At 43.0% G+C, this 19,986-nt stretch overlaps 2 protein-coding genes across 3 annotated transcripts; one reads left to right on the top strand and one right to left on the bottom strand.

Moving 5' to 3' along the window:
- The first annotated feature begins 179 nt into the window (after positions 1–179).
- On the top strand, positions 180–4,556 carry LOC120754364 (galectin-related protein A-like). 2 transcript variants are annotated; one of them, XM_040067835.2, is made up of 5 exons: positions 180–353; positions 2,173–2,261; positions 3,026–3,200; positions 3,565–3,748; positions 4,285–4,556. In XM_040067835.2, exons 1-4 carry the CDS (start codon positions 330–332, stop codon positions 3,706–3,708), a joined length of 432 nt encoding a protein of 143 aa, XP_039923769.1. In that variant the 5' UTR covers positions 180–329; the 3' UTR covers positions 3,709–3,748; positions 4,285–4,556. The 2 variants fall into 2 exon arrangements, with proteins under 2 accessions (XP_039923769.1, XP_058277081.1); XM_058421098.1 differs by having other exon boundaries at positions 3,565–4,556.
- Positions 4,557–4,942: 386 nt separating this feature from the next.
- Positions 4,943–15,508, bottom strand: PLEK2 (pleckstrin 2). Its single transcript, XM_040067738.1, has 9 exons — positions 15,358–15,508; positions 12,656–12,820; positions 11,590–11,771; positions 10,801–10,892; positions 10,280–10,467; positions 9,663–9,764; positions 8,287–8,370; positions 7,125–7,203; positions 4,943–5,959 (listed from the first exon to the last, which is right to left on the bottom strand). Exons 1-9 carry the CDS (start codon positions 15,403–15,405, stop codon positions 5,832–5,834), a joined length of 1,068 nt encoding a protein of 355 aa, XP_039923672.1. The 5' UTR covers positions 15,406–15,508; the 3' UTR covers positions 4,943–5,831.
- Between the last annotated feature and the right edge of the window lie 4,478 nt (positions 15,509–19,986).

Here is a 19,986-nt window from a genome sequence, read left to right on the forward strand (position 1 = left end):
ACAAGTATGCGTAGGTAGTACAGAGTACCTTACGAGTATGTTATGGGCACTCACCCAGAATTTTCAATACTTGTATAAAACTGTGTAGGCACGGCTCCAAGTACAGCTCATCCCCCTGCCCTCACCCCGCGTTATTTGTGAGCCTCCCCACAAGGGCCGTGACTCAGCTGCTGGGCTGGGTGGTGTCCAGCCAGTGTTTGGCAGAGATAAGACCCCCCTCAACATCCTCCCTTTATTCCGGGCTTTTTGTTTGCTTTTGTCCAGACGCACAAAACAAAAATTCCTCCGGGGACTGCAGCGGCGAGGCGAGTGTAAGAGGGAGAGCGGTGATGACAGAGGAGAGGTGTGCCAAAGTAAGTGACCAAGTCGGACCCCAGGGCTCCTGAATGGAAAATACGGGGTGGGAGCTGTGCCCACCTGCAAATGCCGGCACGCACCAGTAAAATCCGCAAGAAGCTTGCAGGAGTTTCTGCCATTACAGCTTCCTGAGTATTTCTCATCTGTATGGTTAACTAGGTGTCCACAGATAAATGGTGTGTGGGCAGTCATGCACCCGAATTTTGTCCAGCCACGCTGGACGAGCCGTAACTGTTGTGACCATGTGGTTGTCATTCGTTCTATCTGGTTTTGATACCCTGTGCCTTTAGTGATGGTACTTATGGTGCACCCCTGCACAAACAATTTCTCAATGTGCACTTTCAGTTTGGGGTAGTATTTTGTATCTTGTCTCAATGCAAGGAAGAAGCTTTACTGGGGCATGAGACCTGTATGAGCATGAACTTCATTTATCCTGAGGTCTTTAATGCTTATTACCTGCTTTCTAACTGCTTTATCCAGTTTAAAGTATCTCCCTACAGTCAGATTATTTACTTGACAAGCAGTTTCCTTATGTAAGATGTATCAAGTGCTTGATGCACTTTTTTTTTTGTTACAAAGTTCAAAACATACTTGCTGGAATCATCTGTACACTTCTGCATCAAACTGACATCATTAAAAATTGACATCATTAACAATTAGTAGTACTGCTGTCATTTTTTGAAGGTAAATTTTAAAATTATTCTTCCAATTGGGAATAATTCCCAATTGTTGGGAATTAGAGGTTTATTAATATGTGAAGCTCTAAAAGCAGCTGGATGTGAATATCAAAGTGGGAAAAGAAATTGTATAAGGTCATCTTTGCAGAAGATACAACTAGTATAATAAAATTAGGAAATGAGGTACAGGCAAAACATTTTTTTATCTTGAATTTGTGTGCATATTTTGTGCAGGTCTTCTAGAAAAACTGTCTGGATTTTTACCTTGGAACACTGGAACGATAAAACACTTTATCTCAAACAGGGTCTGTTGTGCACTGCCTTGGAATATTATCAGTGTTATGCAAATTGCTAATAACATTGAGTGTTTTATAGCAGCTTCTTTCTAAGTGAATCTGCACGGGGTGTGATTACATGCTGCAGTGTAGTATTCTGACATTTACATTTTAAAGCCTTTTCTGAAAATGAAGCCTCAAGACATCCCTATCAATTTTTTCCAAGGTCTCTCTCTTTAATATTTCCATGTCAGCTATGGCCTGTATTAGTTCCTCCACTGACCACCAAAGCTGTTAGAGACTTGCTTGGAAAAAGCAAATGTAGCACAGATCTTTGGGTGCAGCTTGCAACTACAGGTCTCTGTGAACAGGACAAAAGCAGATCCACGGAGAAGCCATTTTTTGCCTCTGAAAAAGTGACTTTTCAAAGTCTCTGTCACAGAAGGACTGGGATTGCCTGTGAGGATGTGGCCAACATGCAGTGGCCGGGCAGCATCTACTCTGCTTTCACAGTGGAGGACAGAGGTTGCCTGGCCTGGTGTAAAGCCTGTTGGCACCATGTTAGGCCACCAAAATCTGATAGCAAATTTGAGGCGGCAGGACAGAGTAAGTTCAAGCAGAGTCTGTGCCACACATCATGCTGACACAAAGCTTCTCACCTGCTGCTACCAGAGCAACTGGAGTGGTGTTACCAAATTTATTGTGTCATTACATTGCAAGAAGTACTTTGAGCTGGAAATACTTTCAAGTTCTTTTGTACATATAAAAATAAACCGAAGTTATATCATGTGATTCAAAGCAGCTGTTAAAGTTGGTTTACTCACAGCGTGACCCACAGCAGCCATTTTCACTGTTCCCTGCAGGTGGAGCAGTATGTTGGTGAAATTAAAGGTGGCCTGAGACCAACTATGAAACTCACAGTCATAGGCATGGTACACTCCAAACCCAAGAGGTAGGTGAAGACAACTGATGGTAGGTGAAGATGGGGGCTTCACCCTGTTATACATGCTCCTACCTCTCTTCTAAATTCAGACACTTTCTTGGAGGTATGTGCACTTTGAAGAAAGAAAGTCAATTTATGGCCTAATTTAATTTTCCTGCACTCAGACTAAGATTAAAAGGTCAGGGAGGAGTTCACTGTTTGGCCTTTCTGACTGCCCTGACAAGATTTTCTAGTCCTTACCCTTATCTAATGTGAACTGGAGGGAACACACAGGTGGCATTTCTCCTCCAGGAAGAGGTGCAATTCTCAACCTGAATCTTGGTTGTCTGTGGCGGGTTGGAATCAACACCATTTAAAAACCAGTTTTGCCACAGGAGATAGAGGTTCATTGCTATCTTTTATCTGGATAACAGCAACTATGCTCATCATCACACTTTTTTGCATCTACAGCTATCAACTCCACTGCTTCCACTGGTGAAGAGTATGCCATAACCTCTTTTAGGACACAAATAAGTACATGTTGAAGGGCTTGATTTCAGTCAAGACAGAGGGAAAGCAACATCAAAAATCACTAGCATTCTACTGGACACTGGGGCAGGAAACAAAGACCAGCCAGGTCTCATCCCTTTCTCCAGCTTCTAAGCCTGTAGAAGTCCTGTGTTCTAGTCTGACATGAAACCAACAGCAGTCTCTAGTCTCTATAAGCATCTGCCATGTTCACCATGTTCTTTAACATTTCTGAAAGTTCCAGTCATTTAATAGAATTTTTTCAGCTTTTCAGTGACTCTGCTCTGTGATCCAGTGGATGCCAGCAAAGATGTTGGGCTGTTATTTACAGTTAACTTCAGTGAGAAATCCATCACCCGAAATGCACGAATTGCTGGGAAATGGGGAAGAGAAGAGAAGACTATTCCCTACTTTCCATTTACAGCAGGTGATACGTTCAAGGTAATTTTTCGGGTACTATGAATAGGGTAGAGAAAAGGAGGGGAGAAAAGCTGAAGGCTATGTGTATGACCACAAACAGTCAGCTACTGACATTGCCAGGTTAACTAGTCTAGTATGGCACAGACAGGAACAGTTCAAGCCCTGATGGGAAACATGCATCCCTTTCTCTAATCATAGTGAGAGTACCCACTGGAGCTTTGCAGCACCATCTCAGAAGAGGGTGGGTCATTTATTAGGGACATTTCAGAAGAACTGGTAGACTTTGTGCTCGGCTATCGCCATAATGTTTAGTTCTAAGTCCATGCTGTTGAAATCAGCCCTGCTACTGATCTCTAACACCTTTCCCTGTCCTTTTCTACTGCAGATGGAGCTCTTATGTGAACACCAGCAAATACGGGTCCTGCTTGATGGACGGCAGCTCTGTGACTTCACTCACCGCATTCAGCCTCTGAACTTAGTGAAAGCTTTGCGGATCTCAGGGGACATCAAGCTTACCAAAGTGGCTTGAGAAAAGGAGACCACGATATCACCAGAGGACAGAGGAAAATGTATTTTCTCTTGTCTCAGAGATGTTTTGTCTTTTTTCCCTGGCTGATTCTGGAGAGTGGGGATGATATCTTTTTAATTCATTGATGCGTTTGAGATACACACTTTTTTTTTCCCCCCATACACACTCATAGCAATTGCAGAGCTATGGCTGGTCTGTATAAATCTCAGAGCCTTTGCTGAGATACACTTCTGGCCTCCCAAACTGCAGTATTTATGATGTCATGCAGTATCTTGCATCCTTATGGCTCTTTACCCCCTCAGGCATGCTAGGTGGCAGAGCTCAGTCCTCTGTGATGGTTGGCTGTCGTTAGCCTTGTGACTAGAACTGGGCATTATGCAGGTGGTGGGTCTGAGAAAAGAGAAGCAGAAGATTTTCTCATAAATGAATAAGGGAGTCTGATAGGCTCCAAGCAAAGCTCACGTTATCAGGAGGGAATTGCTTTTTCTGGAAGCTCTGCTCAGTCAGTGCAAAACCATCTGTACTTCCCAGCAGAGAGCAATAAATGCCTTACCTGCCTTACCCTGTCTCTTCCAGGCAGCTTTTCCGGAACTGAAATGTTTTGACAGCTGTGGATTTCACAGTCTTCTCTGTTCGAGTCCTAGGAAATGGTATCTGTAGCTGAAACTGCTCTGCCCATTCCTGTTCTTGCATTTAAGTAAAACTGCACCTTTGCTGGCAAACTTCTTTATGAGCTCTCTTAAATATCTGAATGCATGTAAGTGTTGTGCTGTTATTTCATTGTTGCAGCTTTTGAGGAAAATCCTAAATACATGGCTATTCTAATAAATAAATAAGCATGTATCATATTCTGCCTTTGGTGATGACGAGACTCCTTTTCAGTACACAACTCAGAGAACAAAACATCTGTACAGAAATTAATCTGAGAGAAGGGATCAGGGAAGATACAGAGCATGCTCCGTTTTTGAAGGCTATGCAGAATCTGGCTGTCAGATATGGGTACTAAGATAAAACAAGGAATTTTATGAAAATTGTGTATCAGCAGGCTGATTGGGTGCTTGAATGATTTTTTTACATTCTATTTTTGTCCTCTGGTGCCTCAGTTTATATATAAATCTAAAATTACAGTGTATTAAACCATTTTTTTGGTATTATATGCTCAAACTGCCCTCTGAGAAAAATCACATCTCTAAAAAGCACAGGATATTCAAACGCACTGGTTTTGGTGTTTTTTAAATATTTAATGATATCAAAGACAAGTTTAGTACACAAATAATGGAAAAAATAATGACTTAAGATAGAAAAAGCAGTGAGGTCTGCTACTATAGTTCTCTGTCCAAATGGTGCTCCAACATAAATGGAATTAGAGTAATAATCAGAAGGAAAAGACTTGCTTTTATGGCTGAGGGATTTCTCCCAACATATTCAGCACCAGAAAGTGTCTGGAACTTCCACTGGTCTGATTTGATACTCAGCATCCTGTTCTGCAGTGGGACATTACCAGCATAAGAGTAACCTATACGGTGGAGAGCAAGATCCTTTGTCCTTTTCCAGTCTAACAGAGAACTAAATAGTAAAGCAGATGGATGGATGGACACACCCCTTGTTTGTTTTGCAATGCATATCATCCTGGCAGCTGGGTTGTGGTTTAGCACAAGATTCGTGTGGGACACCAAGAGAGGCAGCCTCAGACACCAGCACCTTTCATGCCTTAGATGTTTCAGTCTTAACTAACTAAGTTTATCAGCAGCCCCGTTATAAAGGGGAAAGGAGCAAGACAATTCTGCTTTAAGATAAAGCACAACCTGGATCTGTCAGACATAGACTGAATACTTGTACAAAAGATCCTTTTCTTCCATCTTGGAATATCTCGTAGCTTCTTTGTAAAGCCCCATTTGTCTGTATCCACCTGTTTTGGTCTCTTGGTTAGACGGTAAATTCAAGGTGGGGGAATTATTCTGCACTACATGATTTGGTCTACGTGGTCTGCCAGGAACCGGAACGTGTTATGGTGATTCAAACAATAAAAATCTACTATCAAGGGAAAAACAACACTCCCAGACAATAAGAGCGGGAAGTTGGTCATAAATGTGGTTTGGCATTTGGCACGGAGTCCACATTAGTCATGTCAGTGGTTTGATTGCCTCAATCCATTGCACTCGCTCTGCCTTGGAGCTGGCCTGGATGTAATAATGAATGTCATTTTTGGTGATGATTTTGAAGAGGTTGCCTTGCACATTGCCCTTCACTCCTGCAGAGAAAAAAGACCCGACAGATCAGGAGAGTGCACATAAAAAATCTTTTGGGCAGGTATGAAGTTTTATAGGGAAGAACTTGAATTTCATGAATTAGGGAATCAAACCTTTTTATTACGGATAAGACATCTAAAGCTTTTGCCCCTTTGATTTCCCTCTTCAAAACCCCTGGAAGTGTTCAAGGCCAGGTTGGATAGGGCTTTGAGCAAACAGGTTAAGCTGAAGTTGACCCTGGGGGGTTGGAACAAGGTGATCTTTGGGGTCCCTTCCAGGCCAAACCATTTGTTGATTCTGTGATTCTATGAAAATATAGTGTAGATATTCCTGCCAAAGATTGTATGAACTACTGTGCACTCTACAATACATCTAAAATAGTCTCTGTTTAGGTGGAGACTATTACTTGAGTTATACACTGGAATGATGAACCCTTACCAATTTGCACAGTAGATTAGATTTTCTCCTACCCATAGGTGGGTTCCTCTTAGCATGGAGCTCTATTGTTCATCACGTCCCCCTGTCCCTAGACCAAAGATTTTTCAGACCTTGTCTTTAGAAAGATGTTCTGTATCCGTATTTGATATCTACACATTGTGCTTACTGTCGTAAAATAAATTGTTTTAGTAGCAGAAACACTTATCTGTGAGGCTGAGGTTCTAGACAAATGCCTGAGCTAAGCCTATGCTCCAGCAGAACTGGTTTTTTATTGCTGTCTTTATGTCTCCCCTACATTTGGGTTCTAGCTGGTCAGAAAGGAAAAGTAATAGCATAAGTTGAGAGGACACAGAAATGGGTGGCATCAGAGGATGCTTCAAGACTTTAAGTTAAAAAACACCCCAGAAGAAAGTGTTTTCTATTTGTCTGTTAATTCTAGAATATTAGACAGTCCTAGGACTGTCTCAGAGGTCATATGACTAAGAAAAGCCCATATAAAGAGAACACCCAAGATATGTGGAAATAATGCTAAAAAAAAGTCCCCTTTGGTGTGGACAACCCAGCAGAAGAGGGATTTGTGACATGCCTCTTCCCTTGCTTGCAACAGGAAATGGAAAGTCAGCCCACTTGTGCATCCAAGCAGCCACATATACAAACCCACACCCAAAGAAAGACTGTATTGCTACAGCATAAATATAAATGTATGAAAGTTTAGAGGCTCGTGCTCACCTGCTGGGACTCCGTTGTCCTCCAGAGCTGAGACAAGACAGCCACGAAGAGAAAATCCACCTACTGGTTTGTTATCTTCCTGCAAAGAAAAAGGAAACAAGGCATAGATGGAAAATATCATAATTTCCCAGAGCACATTAATTTTATGAGGTTGGAGACATAATGCCATTTTTTCAGGCTTGAAACATCTATGTCACAAGAGAAGTCAATTAGAACATGTAGTTAAATGCATTACTATAATTTTTCAGTCCCAGATATTTCTCTGATGTAGATGGCATGGTGCAGATCAGTTAAAAGCACAAGGGTAGGGAATCACACTTCAAATGTATGGTTTTATCAGTAACAACATACTGAATTGTATATATTTCCGTAAGTATTTAGCTTGCTGCTTTTTACTGAGACTGTATGGGGAAAATCTGGCTCTTTTCCCTGATTGGCTGGGACTCTTGTTTCTTGCCTTCAGGTTCTGCTGTTTCAGCTTATAGCCTTACAAGGACAAGTTGCAATGAAGGAAAAGCCATGAAGGAACAGGAAACAAAAATTGAACTGGCTCCATAAGCTTTTTTCACTGGCATGTTGTTTCTATTCTCTTAAAAAGTCACATAAAGCATGTTCTTCCTGCAATCTTGTTTGGCTTTGTGATACCCTAAGTACCTGTGTTGCTCACACTGATTATTATATTCATGAACATAAATTCTACTTTTCATGAGAAAGTTTAAAACTGAGTAGTAGAAATTCCTATAAATACTTTGGCATAAGAAGACTCTATTCAATGCTGGAATAAGGATGTAAAACATCCCAGTACCAGTATGATCCTCAAATGGTGGAATTTCAGCCCAGAAATATTACAACACAGGAAGAAACCCTGCAGAACCATGGTCTCAGACTGTGAGGGTTCAGCAAAACACCAATGCCAAGAAGACTGCTGCCATTCAGCTAAGGAAAAGGAATTTCAATGGGAAAAAGGACAGAAGATGCAGGGATACAAAATCCTACAAGGACAACCTCCTAGGGTAAGGCCAGAGAAGTCTAATTCCTGGAAATGGACAGAGGAACCCAGAGTGATAGAAACATTTACAGCATAATTGTATCTTCATTATAATGTTTATGTCTCTAAAAGGATTTTTGGGGATGGTAACTAATGTACTTCCCACTAACATACCTTGGTGGGATCATAGTAATGCAGAAAAGCAGGATCAGCTCTCAAAACAAATTTTCTCACCTTCCAGTTTTTCCTCTTGTGCCCCTGCAAAATGGAAGAATTAAAATTACTACCTCCTGAAATGACCATCTTCCTACAGGCTGTAGGGGAGACATAAATAAATACCAAAAAAAAGAGGGTATGGACCCAACAGAGGAAAATATTTCCTAACATCTTGGTAATTCCCATGGCCTCCTGCTTACCTTTCTTCTTCATACATTGACATCCCTTTCTTTCCTGTGCTGAGAGTTAGAAAGCAGAGTGACAGGAACAAATGGTTATATCCTTCACTCCTGCTTTTAATTTCAGATTAAATATGGGTTTCAGATTAAAACCTCATGCTGTGTGTGCTCTGAGGAGCTTATGTCAGGTCCTTTTGCAGCTCTTTACTCTTTCACCACAGCCCTCTCACTGCTGCCAGGCCTGTGCCAGGCCCTCTGAGCATCTCCTCTCCTGGAGGTTTGGTGCTGGGGCAGCTGGGGGCTGTCCCTGGCTGCTGCTGCCCATGGGCAGAAGCTCCTGGGCAGCTCTCATGTCCTGTGGTGATGGGGGCTGCCCTGGCAGCCTGTGGGCATCCCGCAGCACCCTGCCAACCCTCGCGGCACCCTGGCAGCTGGAGGAGGGAGGGCTGGGAAGCACCTGGTGATCCAGTTTGCACAACACTCAAGTTGGGGCTCTGGGTGCAAGGCTGCAGAGTAAGAGGCCATGCAGTGCAGGTAGGGTTCCATTTGCAGGTGGCTCTGTTATGCTTTGAAAGATTGCCCCTCGTCTTGTTCATAGCAAGCATTGGAAACTACACCTTGCAGACCAAGGGTCAGATCTTGGAAACAGTTATTGCCAACAGATACTCGTGTCCAAAAAAAACTACCACCAAGGCATCTATGTGTACATGAGTGACTGCCCACAGGTAAATGTCCACCTCATACAAAGGCCAAGCTACTCAGCTTTGAAATTGTCTGTGGCCAGCAAAACACCATCACTGTTCACACTACCTGGATAGGATAGGATAAATCAAAGAAATGGTGGCTCTGCTTGGAAGTGATTGTAACACCTCTGGTAGGATTTGGAGTCTGTATGGTACTTCTGCTTTTGATGGTGTTTGGTACCTTTCACTGTATGCTCAATATGTACAGAATAGCCAGTTAATCCTACCTGAGCAAGTTCACTTCTTTACAACTGGATACTCTTAACTGCAAGACCTCCAGTGCTGACAGGCAAGTTAATTCTGCTGGGCACATCTGTCCAGCCATCATTGTATAAGTCACATTTACTCTCTAAGAAACCATAAGGGCTGTAATTTTTTTGTTTCCCAGGGCAGGTTCCAAGACTATTCTTACCTGTTTTACTAAGAATCCTTGCTTCACAATTGTGCCACTTAATTCAGAAATGTTAAAATATACTTCTTCCTTGGAACTGGTATTTTTCTTACTGCTCTCCGCCTGCAAATACGGAAAAGACAGTTCCACTTTTCTTTTTAATCTAAACAGAGTTTTAAGAACAGAATTCTGCATTTTATTTTCCTTAGCTGTTTTTAGTTTATATTTCCTAAGTGAATTCTACTCTATAGCTCTGCTGCTCAGCCTTGTAGGACCAAGATTCACAGGCAACAAATTACAGCTGTAAATCTGTACATGCTGGGTATAAGTGCCATGGCCTTGAGCTGCAGCACAACTGCAGCACTGCCTCCAATACATACAGACACAGAACTGCACTCCAGGGACACACCTCTTTTAATGCCTAATTATGTAATTTGTAGATCCCTCCATGTCCATGTAGCTATTTGGCTCCGGCAAAAGTGCCAGCGTTAGTACTACTAAAAGACTAGAGCTGCTCCTTCGCATTAACTTCCTCAGCCTGCGCATTTGCCTTTGGTTGCAGGCTGTGCACCTCTGCCCCCAGTCAAGGGTGTGACGAGGGCCAGAGGAGGTGCCTCTGTGGGAGCTGTATCACTTACAAACATGTACAGTGCGGTGGAGTCGTCGAGGAACTTCTCAGAGGGGTCGCTGGAGCGCGTGGCCTCAGTGCTGCGGACTCCCACGGGCTTGATGAAGTTCTCATCCATCAGCATGGATGCCAAGGTGACGGCCTCGAATCGTGACACAGCAAAACTGTTGGAGATGAGCCAGTCCACCAGGGCAGAACCTGCAGGAAGAAAGGCAGCTCTCATAGCAAGACAGTGTGCCCTAGGGAGGAAAGGCAGATGGTCTTCCGCTACACAGGTTTTCACTTGCTGAAACATTTTGGCACCATCCCAAAGATTGTCAGAGAAGTACAAAGTTGACCTAAAGTGTGGAATTCTGAGTGTGCTTCCATACATCCAAAGAGCGAGAGAGAAAGGTGTTGGAGAGGTTGGCTGCACTGCCAGGTTCCACTGGGCCAGAGCTTATCCCACTCTGAAGTCAGTACAGTAGCTCTCTTGTCCCTGCAATGAGGTAGATCAGATGTGAGGTGGCTCTTTGCCTGCAGTAGGTGTACCTGTGAAGGTCTCTTTATATCTGTTGCCTTGATCCAAATTGCGGGTCAGCTTAATTCCAGCACTGCTGTCATACATTCTCTCCACTATGTTGCTGCAAACAAGAGCATAGCACAACATCAGCAGATGAGAGAGACAGGCAGAAATAGCTGCATACTTCTGTCAGTGCTTGGGAGGTCCTCATGATTACCCACATAAAGATGGGAACTATTCTAGGTACTCCTCCAGAAGCACTGTCTGAAGTACTTTCCAGGAAAACTTTATTCTCCCAATAGCAGCACTAAACAAGATGCCTCACAAAGTATCTTTCAATTTAAAGCACTTCAGTCTGATCTACAGTCAGCCCAATTTACCTGTTCAACACAAATCAAATTAAGCTAATTCTTCTGTTTCTTAATCGGTCTCTGTTTCCTCTTATTTAAGATGATGCAGCCTAAAAACCTTAGTCTGAATTCCAGATATTGGCTTTGAAAACTCAGCAAGAGGGCACAAAGTCACCACCCGGTGCTTCCCTGATGTTTCATCTTCTGAGGTAATACGTGTCCCCAGTGAGAACATTTGCAGCTGACTAGGAAGGTATTCAAGCCAGCAGTGAGGTGCCCATGGAGTCCCCACATACTCCCAAAAGATGATGGTCAGGAAAAAGTGCATTCTCTGGCTAAAGTATGTGCAGACCTAGGGCAGGGCAGCCAGTTTAGAGGATCTGTGCAGAAAGGAGCTTCCCTTGACCCTCCCCATCCATCAACTCAGGCGCTTTGCCTGCAGCAGAAGGAGAAATCATATACACTTACTGGAGGCTGATATTTTCTAGCAGTTTGAAAGAGTTCTTCATTCTGTGAAGTTCTTGTACCTGTACTGGATGACCAGCATGAATAGCTCCAGTGATGTCTAAAGCCCAAGAGTCGCGTTCCTCCCTGGAGCAACATTCAAGGAAATAGTCTGTATTGGTTTTTGTCTTTAGTTTGATGAGTAGCTGTGGAGAAAGAAGGACAAAGCAATAACATCATTTAGCTAAATGCTCGATTGCAATTTGATTTTTTTAGCACTGGCCCAAGTGACACAAATAGGTCTGACAGTGCATCCCACCCGAGCAGTTCAGACCAATTCTTGTTCAGAAGGATGGTGGCACAAATCTGGGTTGGTTTTGGTGGTTTTGTTTGTTTGTTGGGTTTTGATTGTTTGTTTGTTTGTTGTTTGGGGTTTTTTGGTTTGGTACCCCCTCAGATCCCTGGGTTTTCAATCATAAACATGGTTTATATGCATGGAACTTCTGGTACTTAGAAGAGACCAGACCACACAGATACCCCACACAGAGGAAATCTGCATTGCTGCTACCCATGGGCGAGCAGAGAAACACAGGAGGAACGTTTTCTTCCAGAGTCCTCTTGCTGAAAACTTTCTACAGCAGCAATATCCCATTGGTGAAGGAAAAAGAAGTCTGATCTGGCTGCCTGGGAGCACCCCATGGATACCTGGGCTTTAAGACAACTACCTCAGATGATATTTCCCTTTTTCCCCACCCTCCTCAGATTTTATTGGGTTGTTTGTGTCCTGTCTCCACACACTGTTGGGCTGATGCATTCACATTTTTTCTCCTCACTGTGTGTACAGGAGTAGTGGTTGGGGTTGTTTTTTTTTTTTTTTGTTAATAGCTGACTCACTTTTGGGCACAGGACACAAAGTTCAGTGCTTATCCTGGTTACACTGCTAGTGGCAGCTTGTTTTTGGCTGGGCCTAATTCTGGAAGCACCCCAGTGGTATTGCTGCAGTAATCAAAAGAAACCAGGAGGAGAGGAAAGATAGGAAGAAGTTAGAAAATGAGTGACATAGAGAAGAGATACATTTTTCCAGTCATACCGGTCTGTTCTCATATTCCAGGCATGGACAAGTAATAGTGCAGCCATCCAAAAGGATCCTGCCCTTTGGAGAAGGCTCCTTCTTGCCTCCTTCAATTTTGTAATAAAGCAGCTTATCTTGAAGCAGAACAAACCATCTCACTTTCCAGTTACGAACAACATGTCCCTGGAGGGAAAGAAATCCACACAGCTGATGTTAACACAAGCATTGAGAAACTACTGTATTTTCTTCTTGGCTTCTTGTATGAGAAGAAGCACAAGAAGTCATCGTGAGATCTGTTCTCCCTGAAATACACATTTTAAGTAACAAAATAGCACAGCTCCATCACTGCAAAATCATAGAGGAATAGAAAAGTGCTGTGCTCTTTCTTCAGCCAGGAGAACAAGAATTGTTTCTTGTAAAAGCTCACATGAATTATCTCAAAGAGCTGATGTAGGTGCACATCTGTCTGCTGCCAGCACCGGCAGCAACAGGGCTAAATCCAAAACGTGTGAGGGCTCTTGGCAACCAGCTCCTCCTCTCTGGTGACCCTGGGTGGTGTCTTTTTCTCTTTCATTTTGATGTGGCTCTAGGTGCCAAGTGGTTTTGCAAGCACTTTGCTGGGTGAACTTTTCCTTACATCCCCCACTTACTGCTAATGAGAAGTTCATTTCAATCCCACCTGCATCCAATCTCCTGGGCTAAAACATCCCCTATACTCCCATTTTCTGTAAAGAAAATATGGGTTTTAATGACAAAAGACTGAATGAAGGCTGCTGTCGAATGCCTCGTGGATTACATAATACAGACAAATCCTCCTATTTTTCCTCTGTAAACAGCCCCCAGCTCTCTTTAGTCTGGTTAAAGGACAGCAAAGCCAGTGAGGGCTGGCACTGGCAGGCTCAGTCCTGTCTGATGGTGTCTGGTCCAGCTTTGCTGTGCAAGAAGCTGACTTGTGTTTGTACAGGGGATGGAGTGTTACTGCCAGCAGGCAAAGCAGGGGGTAAAAGAAGCTTTGACATTGGGATAGGGTGGGCATGGCTAGAAGAAGGAAACATGTAAGGTCCAGTTGTGGCATGAATCAAAGCTCATTAGTTCCCTGTAAATAAAGGGGTATTCCAGAAATCTCCAAGTAAAGGTGGAGTAATGTGTCTCTAAAATCCAGGGCATTATAGATCCAATGTATTCTAGTCTGTACTAAATACAATTTATCTATCTCAGGTTTGTTCTCTCCTCTTTGTGTTCCTCAGTGTTTTTTTCGTCTGTTGTAAAGTTACTTGGCCATTTTTACTGTATGTTCTTTGCTATGGCTCTATTCTTTCCTTTTGGAAAATGTTCTCTTTTCTCAGGAGGTTGCCTTACCTTTTTTTGTTTATCTTTACCTGAATTCTGCATATACATTTTATATTTATAATGCGTTACAGTACATAATTCTGCCATTTACAATTTATTTAGATAATCTCCTTGCTTCTATTCTCTTCTGAAGGAAGCTCTGTTTTCTTTACCTAACCCCATCCTTTTCTCCTCTTTTCTCTGTGGATCCCTGGTTCTCTTGCCCCTCAGTTTCCTTTAGTTATCCACTTTGTGGTCTCCTTCTTGTCAAGTCGTGGATCTGGGTAATGTTGCACACACTGCGGCAGTCCCAGCTTCGTGTGCTGCCAATAACCTGTTCCTCTCACACATTTGGTGCCTTGGCTTCACATTTGAATTCAGTAGTCACTAAAAAGCCAAAAAGTACAGCTGTTGCCCAGAGAGGAGACTGGGAGCGGGGACTGCTCTGCCCTTGCTGCAGAAGGCAGGATGGAGAATAGCCCCTTTTCCACACAGAACTGCACACGGCCAGTGCCTGGCCAGCCAAACTGGCTGGGAGCCCTGCCAGGAAAACTCCTGACCACGATTACCTTCATGTTAGCACCAGAAACGTTGCCACGTACTGTAGAAAAACATTTCCCTAGGTGTGGCAAAGCTTTGAACAAGCCTCTCAATCACATTTTTTTCTGTGAAATCAAGGACCACATTAATCATTGAGACAGGGTCTTGGTACTAAAAGCAGTTTATGCCCCTTGCTAAATTGCCTCCTTGTGTTCCAACAATGATTGGAATGACTTGGTCCTACAGGGAGAAGTATTGGGAAAGTTGAAATCTTTCAGCTCTTTTCACCACATTTTGGCTAAAATTTTCGAAAATAATTGCTTGAGTATGGAAAAAATAAGTTATCTCAATAGCATTTTTTAAGTTTGCATTGCTCTGATGGCCTTCAAAAAGAATAATCTGTTTTCCATTCTCTCCTATGAAATGGGAAAGCCCGCACAGATGTGCCATTGAAGAAGGCACGAGGTATCTTAGCCGGCTGTCAAAACTCCTCCTGTCGCCATCCTCCCGTGGTGGCCCCCGCTGCTGCCGCGGGTGTGCTCCCTGCACAGCCGTGAGCCAGGTGCAGACATATTGGCTTTCTAACACCTGAGTAAAGTAATCCTGACGGCTAATTCACCTTCCTCGGCAGAAATGCCAGCACGGGGAAGCTTGCGGTGGGTGGCGAGCAGCTGCAGTTCACGCAGCTCCCCTGGTAGGCATCCGCGCAAATCGGGAGCAGCTCCTTTCCCTGGAGCAGGCAGGAGCACCCAAGAGGCTCCCTTGCCACGAGCCCTGCCTCGCTCCCGTCCCTGCTCGGAGCTGCTTCCACGCTGGAGCAGAGCCGCCCGCAGGGGAAGCAGGGCACTCACCCTTTTGACGAGGAAGCCCTCCTTCAGCACTCCAGCTTCTTCCTCCATCGTGGCCAGCAGGGAAAAGAGCAGAGGCCCCGCCGAGAATTGCCTGCGCCCTAGCAGCCGGTCCCTCTGCACACGGTTTGTTGAAGAAAGCTCATTCTTCTTTGCTCCCCTCCTCCAGTGTGACGCACTCTCCCTCCCCTGGTTTTTTTCCTCCCTCCCTACCTGTGAGACATTAGTTAAACGGCTATGTATTACCTGCCCTCGGGGAAGTAAAACAAAGGGACGTCTAAAAAGCATCTTGAGAGAATTTCACAGAATTCAGTAGAGCAAGAAACCACCACCGAGTGAGCTGGCCAATACAAGCAGCTAGAAAATGACAAATCAGGTATTACATGGGAGGGGGAAGCAGAATTTTAAAACCCTATTCCTAAAAACTTCAGACTAAACAACTACCACTCAAAATTACTCGTCTAACAAACCCATCTCTCAGGAGTTCTACGGATCAGCACAACTTGTAAGTGTAACATATAGGATATGATTACAAGGAGATTACAAGGACATTTTATAAATCTTACAATAACTTCTCTTGCTAAAAATTGATTTTCGCAAAGAAGCTCCGAAGCACCTAAAAGTCCACTCTACTTTCAGTGACCCCTTGGTATATAAACCAAGATTCTTCTCAGCTTAATATCCTAAATCTCGACATAAGCAGGCTTTTTAATAAAGCAGCCTGATCCTTGAACACTTCACTGAACTCTTGTACCTCTGAATGCCTTGAAACAGAGTGTCTTTTGTGTCTAAATACAATCTTGATATTGTATTTTTGAAGACTTCAGCCACCATGACAAATCTGTTTAATAGATTTGTCAAATCTTCTCCTGATGAAGCAAACCAGTATTGAGTGCTGCTGTTCAGAAATAATAGCCTTTGCTGTACTGTCAGCATTCCATGACTCTCACTAAAATTAAGGTGATATATGTGGGCAGAGCTATGGCCTCTGATAAGAAATACAAGGTAGAGGATAGCAAATAAACAAAAGCACTCGTTGCTATGTAAAGAGTCCAGAGGTCAGTAAGACAAAGTAATTCCAGTATCAAGGGGCATGCTTTCATGCACCAAGGAAAAGGAACAAACAAGTAACTTCTTTATCTTTATACATTTTTATAACTTTTAGCTAGGAATGGCAAGACACTGAAGAACTGAAGGAGAGAAGAGTCCTGCAGAGGCCGTGAGAATACAATGGGTGACTAAACACTGCTGGAAGTTAGAAAAGTTGATTCTGTATAAAGAGAAAACATGCCGGATGAGATTTCCAAAGCAGAAGTCACCTATGTAGCTCCTGCTGTACACCTTTTGCCTCTTGGGAAAAGGCAGGCAGCTATGAGGCAACAGGCTCAGTAAGTTATATCCCAGTATGTTTGTTCTTCAGCCCACCTAAACTAAGTACAGTAACAGAACACTTGGAAAATAAATGTTTGCTGCTGGTATGTAATAGTTTAAAAGTTACCAAGAGAAATCTTTGTAATTTTTAAAAATCTAATTGTAGCCTTAAAATAAAGCAGAAATTAACTTCTTGTTGTTATTGTTGTTAATTGAAAAAATAATCTCCATCTCTGTATGGATATATAAATATATGTAGATAAAAGCTGTGTTGAGAAGCAGAATCTTGGAAAAAATACCCTGATAAAGTCAGCAGGAAAAAAAAATATATATATCAGCTCATCATGTTTTGTACACCAGAATTACACTGGAAGGGGAAAAAAAAAATCTTGAGCCCAGGTTCACAAGAGACATTACTGCTGCATGCATTTCCTGGACATGCACTCTTTATACAAGCAGCTTCAAGAATACAGTGTTCCACCGTTTGGTATTTGAGGTTTGACTTCACATTGTTCAGCCTGTTACTGCAGGCAATTTATTCAAGGCACTATTTTGCGCTAGGGAGGACAGGTAGAAGCTTGCAGGGGGCTCTCGCTCAGACAGTGATCTCAGAATTGCTCCATAAGCAGTCCTCACGGAAGATCTGACAAGCTCCTTTTCTCCAGCATGCAGACCACCCACAACTCTGCAGACAGATCTTGGCAAAATTAACATTAGCAACAAAGAATACTATTGTCAAACTGCTGGTGAAAGGTGAAGCAAACCTTGCTTCAGCTGGTCATTAAATTACAGGTTTTGTATCAACTACTTCTTATAGAGAGCCTTCCTTCAATACCTCGACTCAAAAGTATTTCTTCACTACTTTGGATATTTATCTTACACACACCCCTTCCTCCCTGTCTCATTCTGTAGTTAATCAAGGCTGAAAAACTGCCCCTGTATTGCTCCCTGAGGCTGAGTAAACACAGATATTTCAGGGTCAGGTAGTATAAAATGAGTCAGTAGATCTGGGCTGTCGTATTCATGTATGGGCTGGGAATGCAAGTTCTGGCATTGAACACTTCCGGTGGAAAAGGACATGATTTGATCTTTATAAACTTAGGGAGCTCTATATCAAATCTTCTGTGGCCCTTAAAACTCACTGAAGAGTACCCATTTCCTCAGATCCATTTTAGAGTGCTTTCCACATCAGTGTAGTATTAGAACAAAAAAGAAGAGTTGAGGAGGTGAGTGCTTGACATTTTCTTGCCTTCAAAGCGACTCCCAAATACTTTATATGTTACTGAATTTGGAATGGCATGGCCAGCAAGAGCTGCCTCCAAGACCACAGGATGCTACTCACGGATACAGGGGAAGGAGGAGCAGCTTCCACAGTTCTGAGTGCAGGCTGTGCTGTTTGAGCTGGCAGACCCTGATGGTACCTCCTGCTCAGTCCTTCAAAAAGCCTCACACAGCTGATTCAGGGAACCTGCCCAAAGGAAAACCCCGTCCCACGCGCTGCCGTGCCTAGCGTGTACCATCATGTCACACACGGCATTGGGGCATTACAGACACCACAGGTTTCAAAGCAGCTTCTTAGGACTTTGCCCTCCAGTGCAGCACTCCCATTAAATTAGTTCCTTTAGTGGATTAGGGATGAAATATGATGAAAACAAACCACATCAAAATAAAGCATGATGAAACATTTCTAGATAGAAGTGAAAGACAACAAGCATTCAATAGTATTCTGACATAACAGCAATTTAAAAATTAACTGTAGAAAGGTGAAAGTATTTGGAAACAGTTGTTTCATTGTCCACACTCTTAAAAATCAAAGTGTAGATTCTGCTATGAAGAACAACACACCAGCTCCACTGCACCTAAAGAAAAAAAAAACATGGGCCAAAATCAGAGAGAAAACAGCAAGGATTTGTCACTGTATTAAAAACCAGACAAACCACAACAGCCCCAAGGAAGCAGGGCACCCCTTTTTTAGAAACCACTGTCTTCCCTCATTAGAAACAGGATACTGGGCTGTGTATTACCAGACTCTGTGCCTAACCTGAGCCAGTATACCCCTATTTGGGTTGGACTTTTGCATTGAGTCCTTACCAGATGTTTTAAGTAAAACTGTTTCCAAGCTGTCAATCTTAGAAAATCATTTTGGGGTAGGAAAGTCAAACCCAGATCCTTACAAGTAACACATCAGGCTGAGCCCTGTCCAGAGGTGTATCTGTCCCCTTCCCTTCCATTGGCTATGTTAAGTGCAAGTGAAGATGTTGCCCTTGTGATTACAATTGTGCACACAGCACAGTAGCTAATGAACAGCAGGAATGTGTTGCCTAGATTTAGCAACTCAACAGAGAAATTCACAAAACCCCCTTCTTTTAAGCACTTGGTAAGCAAAGGCAGTTCCATGAACAGAAAGAGGCAGGTTGAGACACAAGGCATCAGCTCAGCAACTCCTAAAGATCTTTAAGTAGTACAGCACAGCAAAGCCCCAGTACTCCCCCACTAATAGGCCTCCAAAACATCCATCTTATACCTCCTCCTTCCCACTTCTGCAATGCATGAGAAGGATCCACCAGGTTGTCTTGTGTCTTGTTTATTCTTGGTTGAAATATGTTCAAGAGAACAAATTGAGAGAGCCATATTTTTTTCTGCCAGGATGGCAAGTGATTGGAATGCAGTTATCTGAACCTCACTGTCTTGGTCATTTTTTCAGACTCACTTTTACCGACAAACACATTCCAGCTCTAATTAGAAATGCTCTGGTAGCTACTGAAGAAATTTAACAAACTTCTGAAAGAAGCAATGCTAACCAATTAACACTCCAAAACAGCTCTCACAGATGATACAAACTGTAATCCCTTCACTCTACTCCTTCCTTCCTTGGAGCATGCATGGCTCACTCGTCAGTCCTTTTTCCTTTACAAAATTATGGCACGGAGATCACATGGTGACAGATTTTAAAATATTTTGCTCTTTACTCTGGTACCCACCTATTATGTGTAACAGAAGTCAAATCACTATTTTAGTGAGTGGGCACAGTTGAAAGGCTGTCATACACAGCTGCTGAAAAGACAATTTGAGAAAACGATTAGAAATGTATTTTTCTTCATTTTGCAAATTTGCACAAGTATTTTCCAACATTCTGTAAAGACTGAAAGTTACTTACCTTTTTTGGCTTTGCTTTACTATCAGAGTTGGGTCCGCACGAACTTCTCTGATACCCCAGCATGGATGAGCAACAGGCTGCAATGTGTATGCCCTTCTAAAATG

This window comes from Hirundo rustica, chromosome 6 (genome assembly GCF_015227805.2).
Source record: "Hirundo rustica isolate bHirRus1 chromosome 6, bHirRus1.pri.v3, whole genome shotgun sequence".
NCBI lineage: Eukaryota > Metazoa > Chordata > Aves > Passeriformes > Hirundinidae > Hirundo > Hirundo rustica.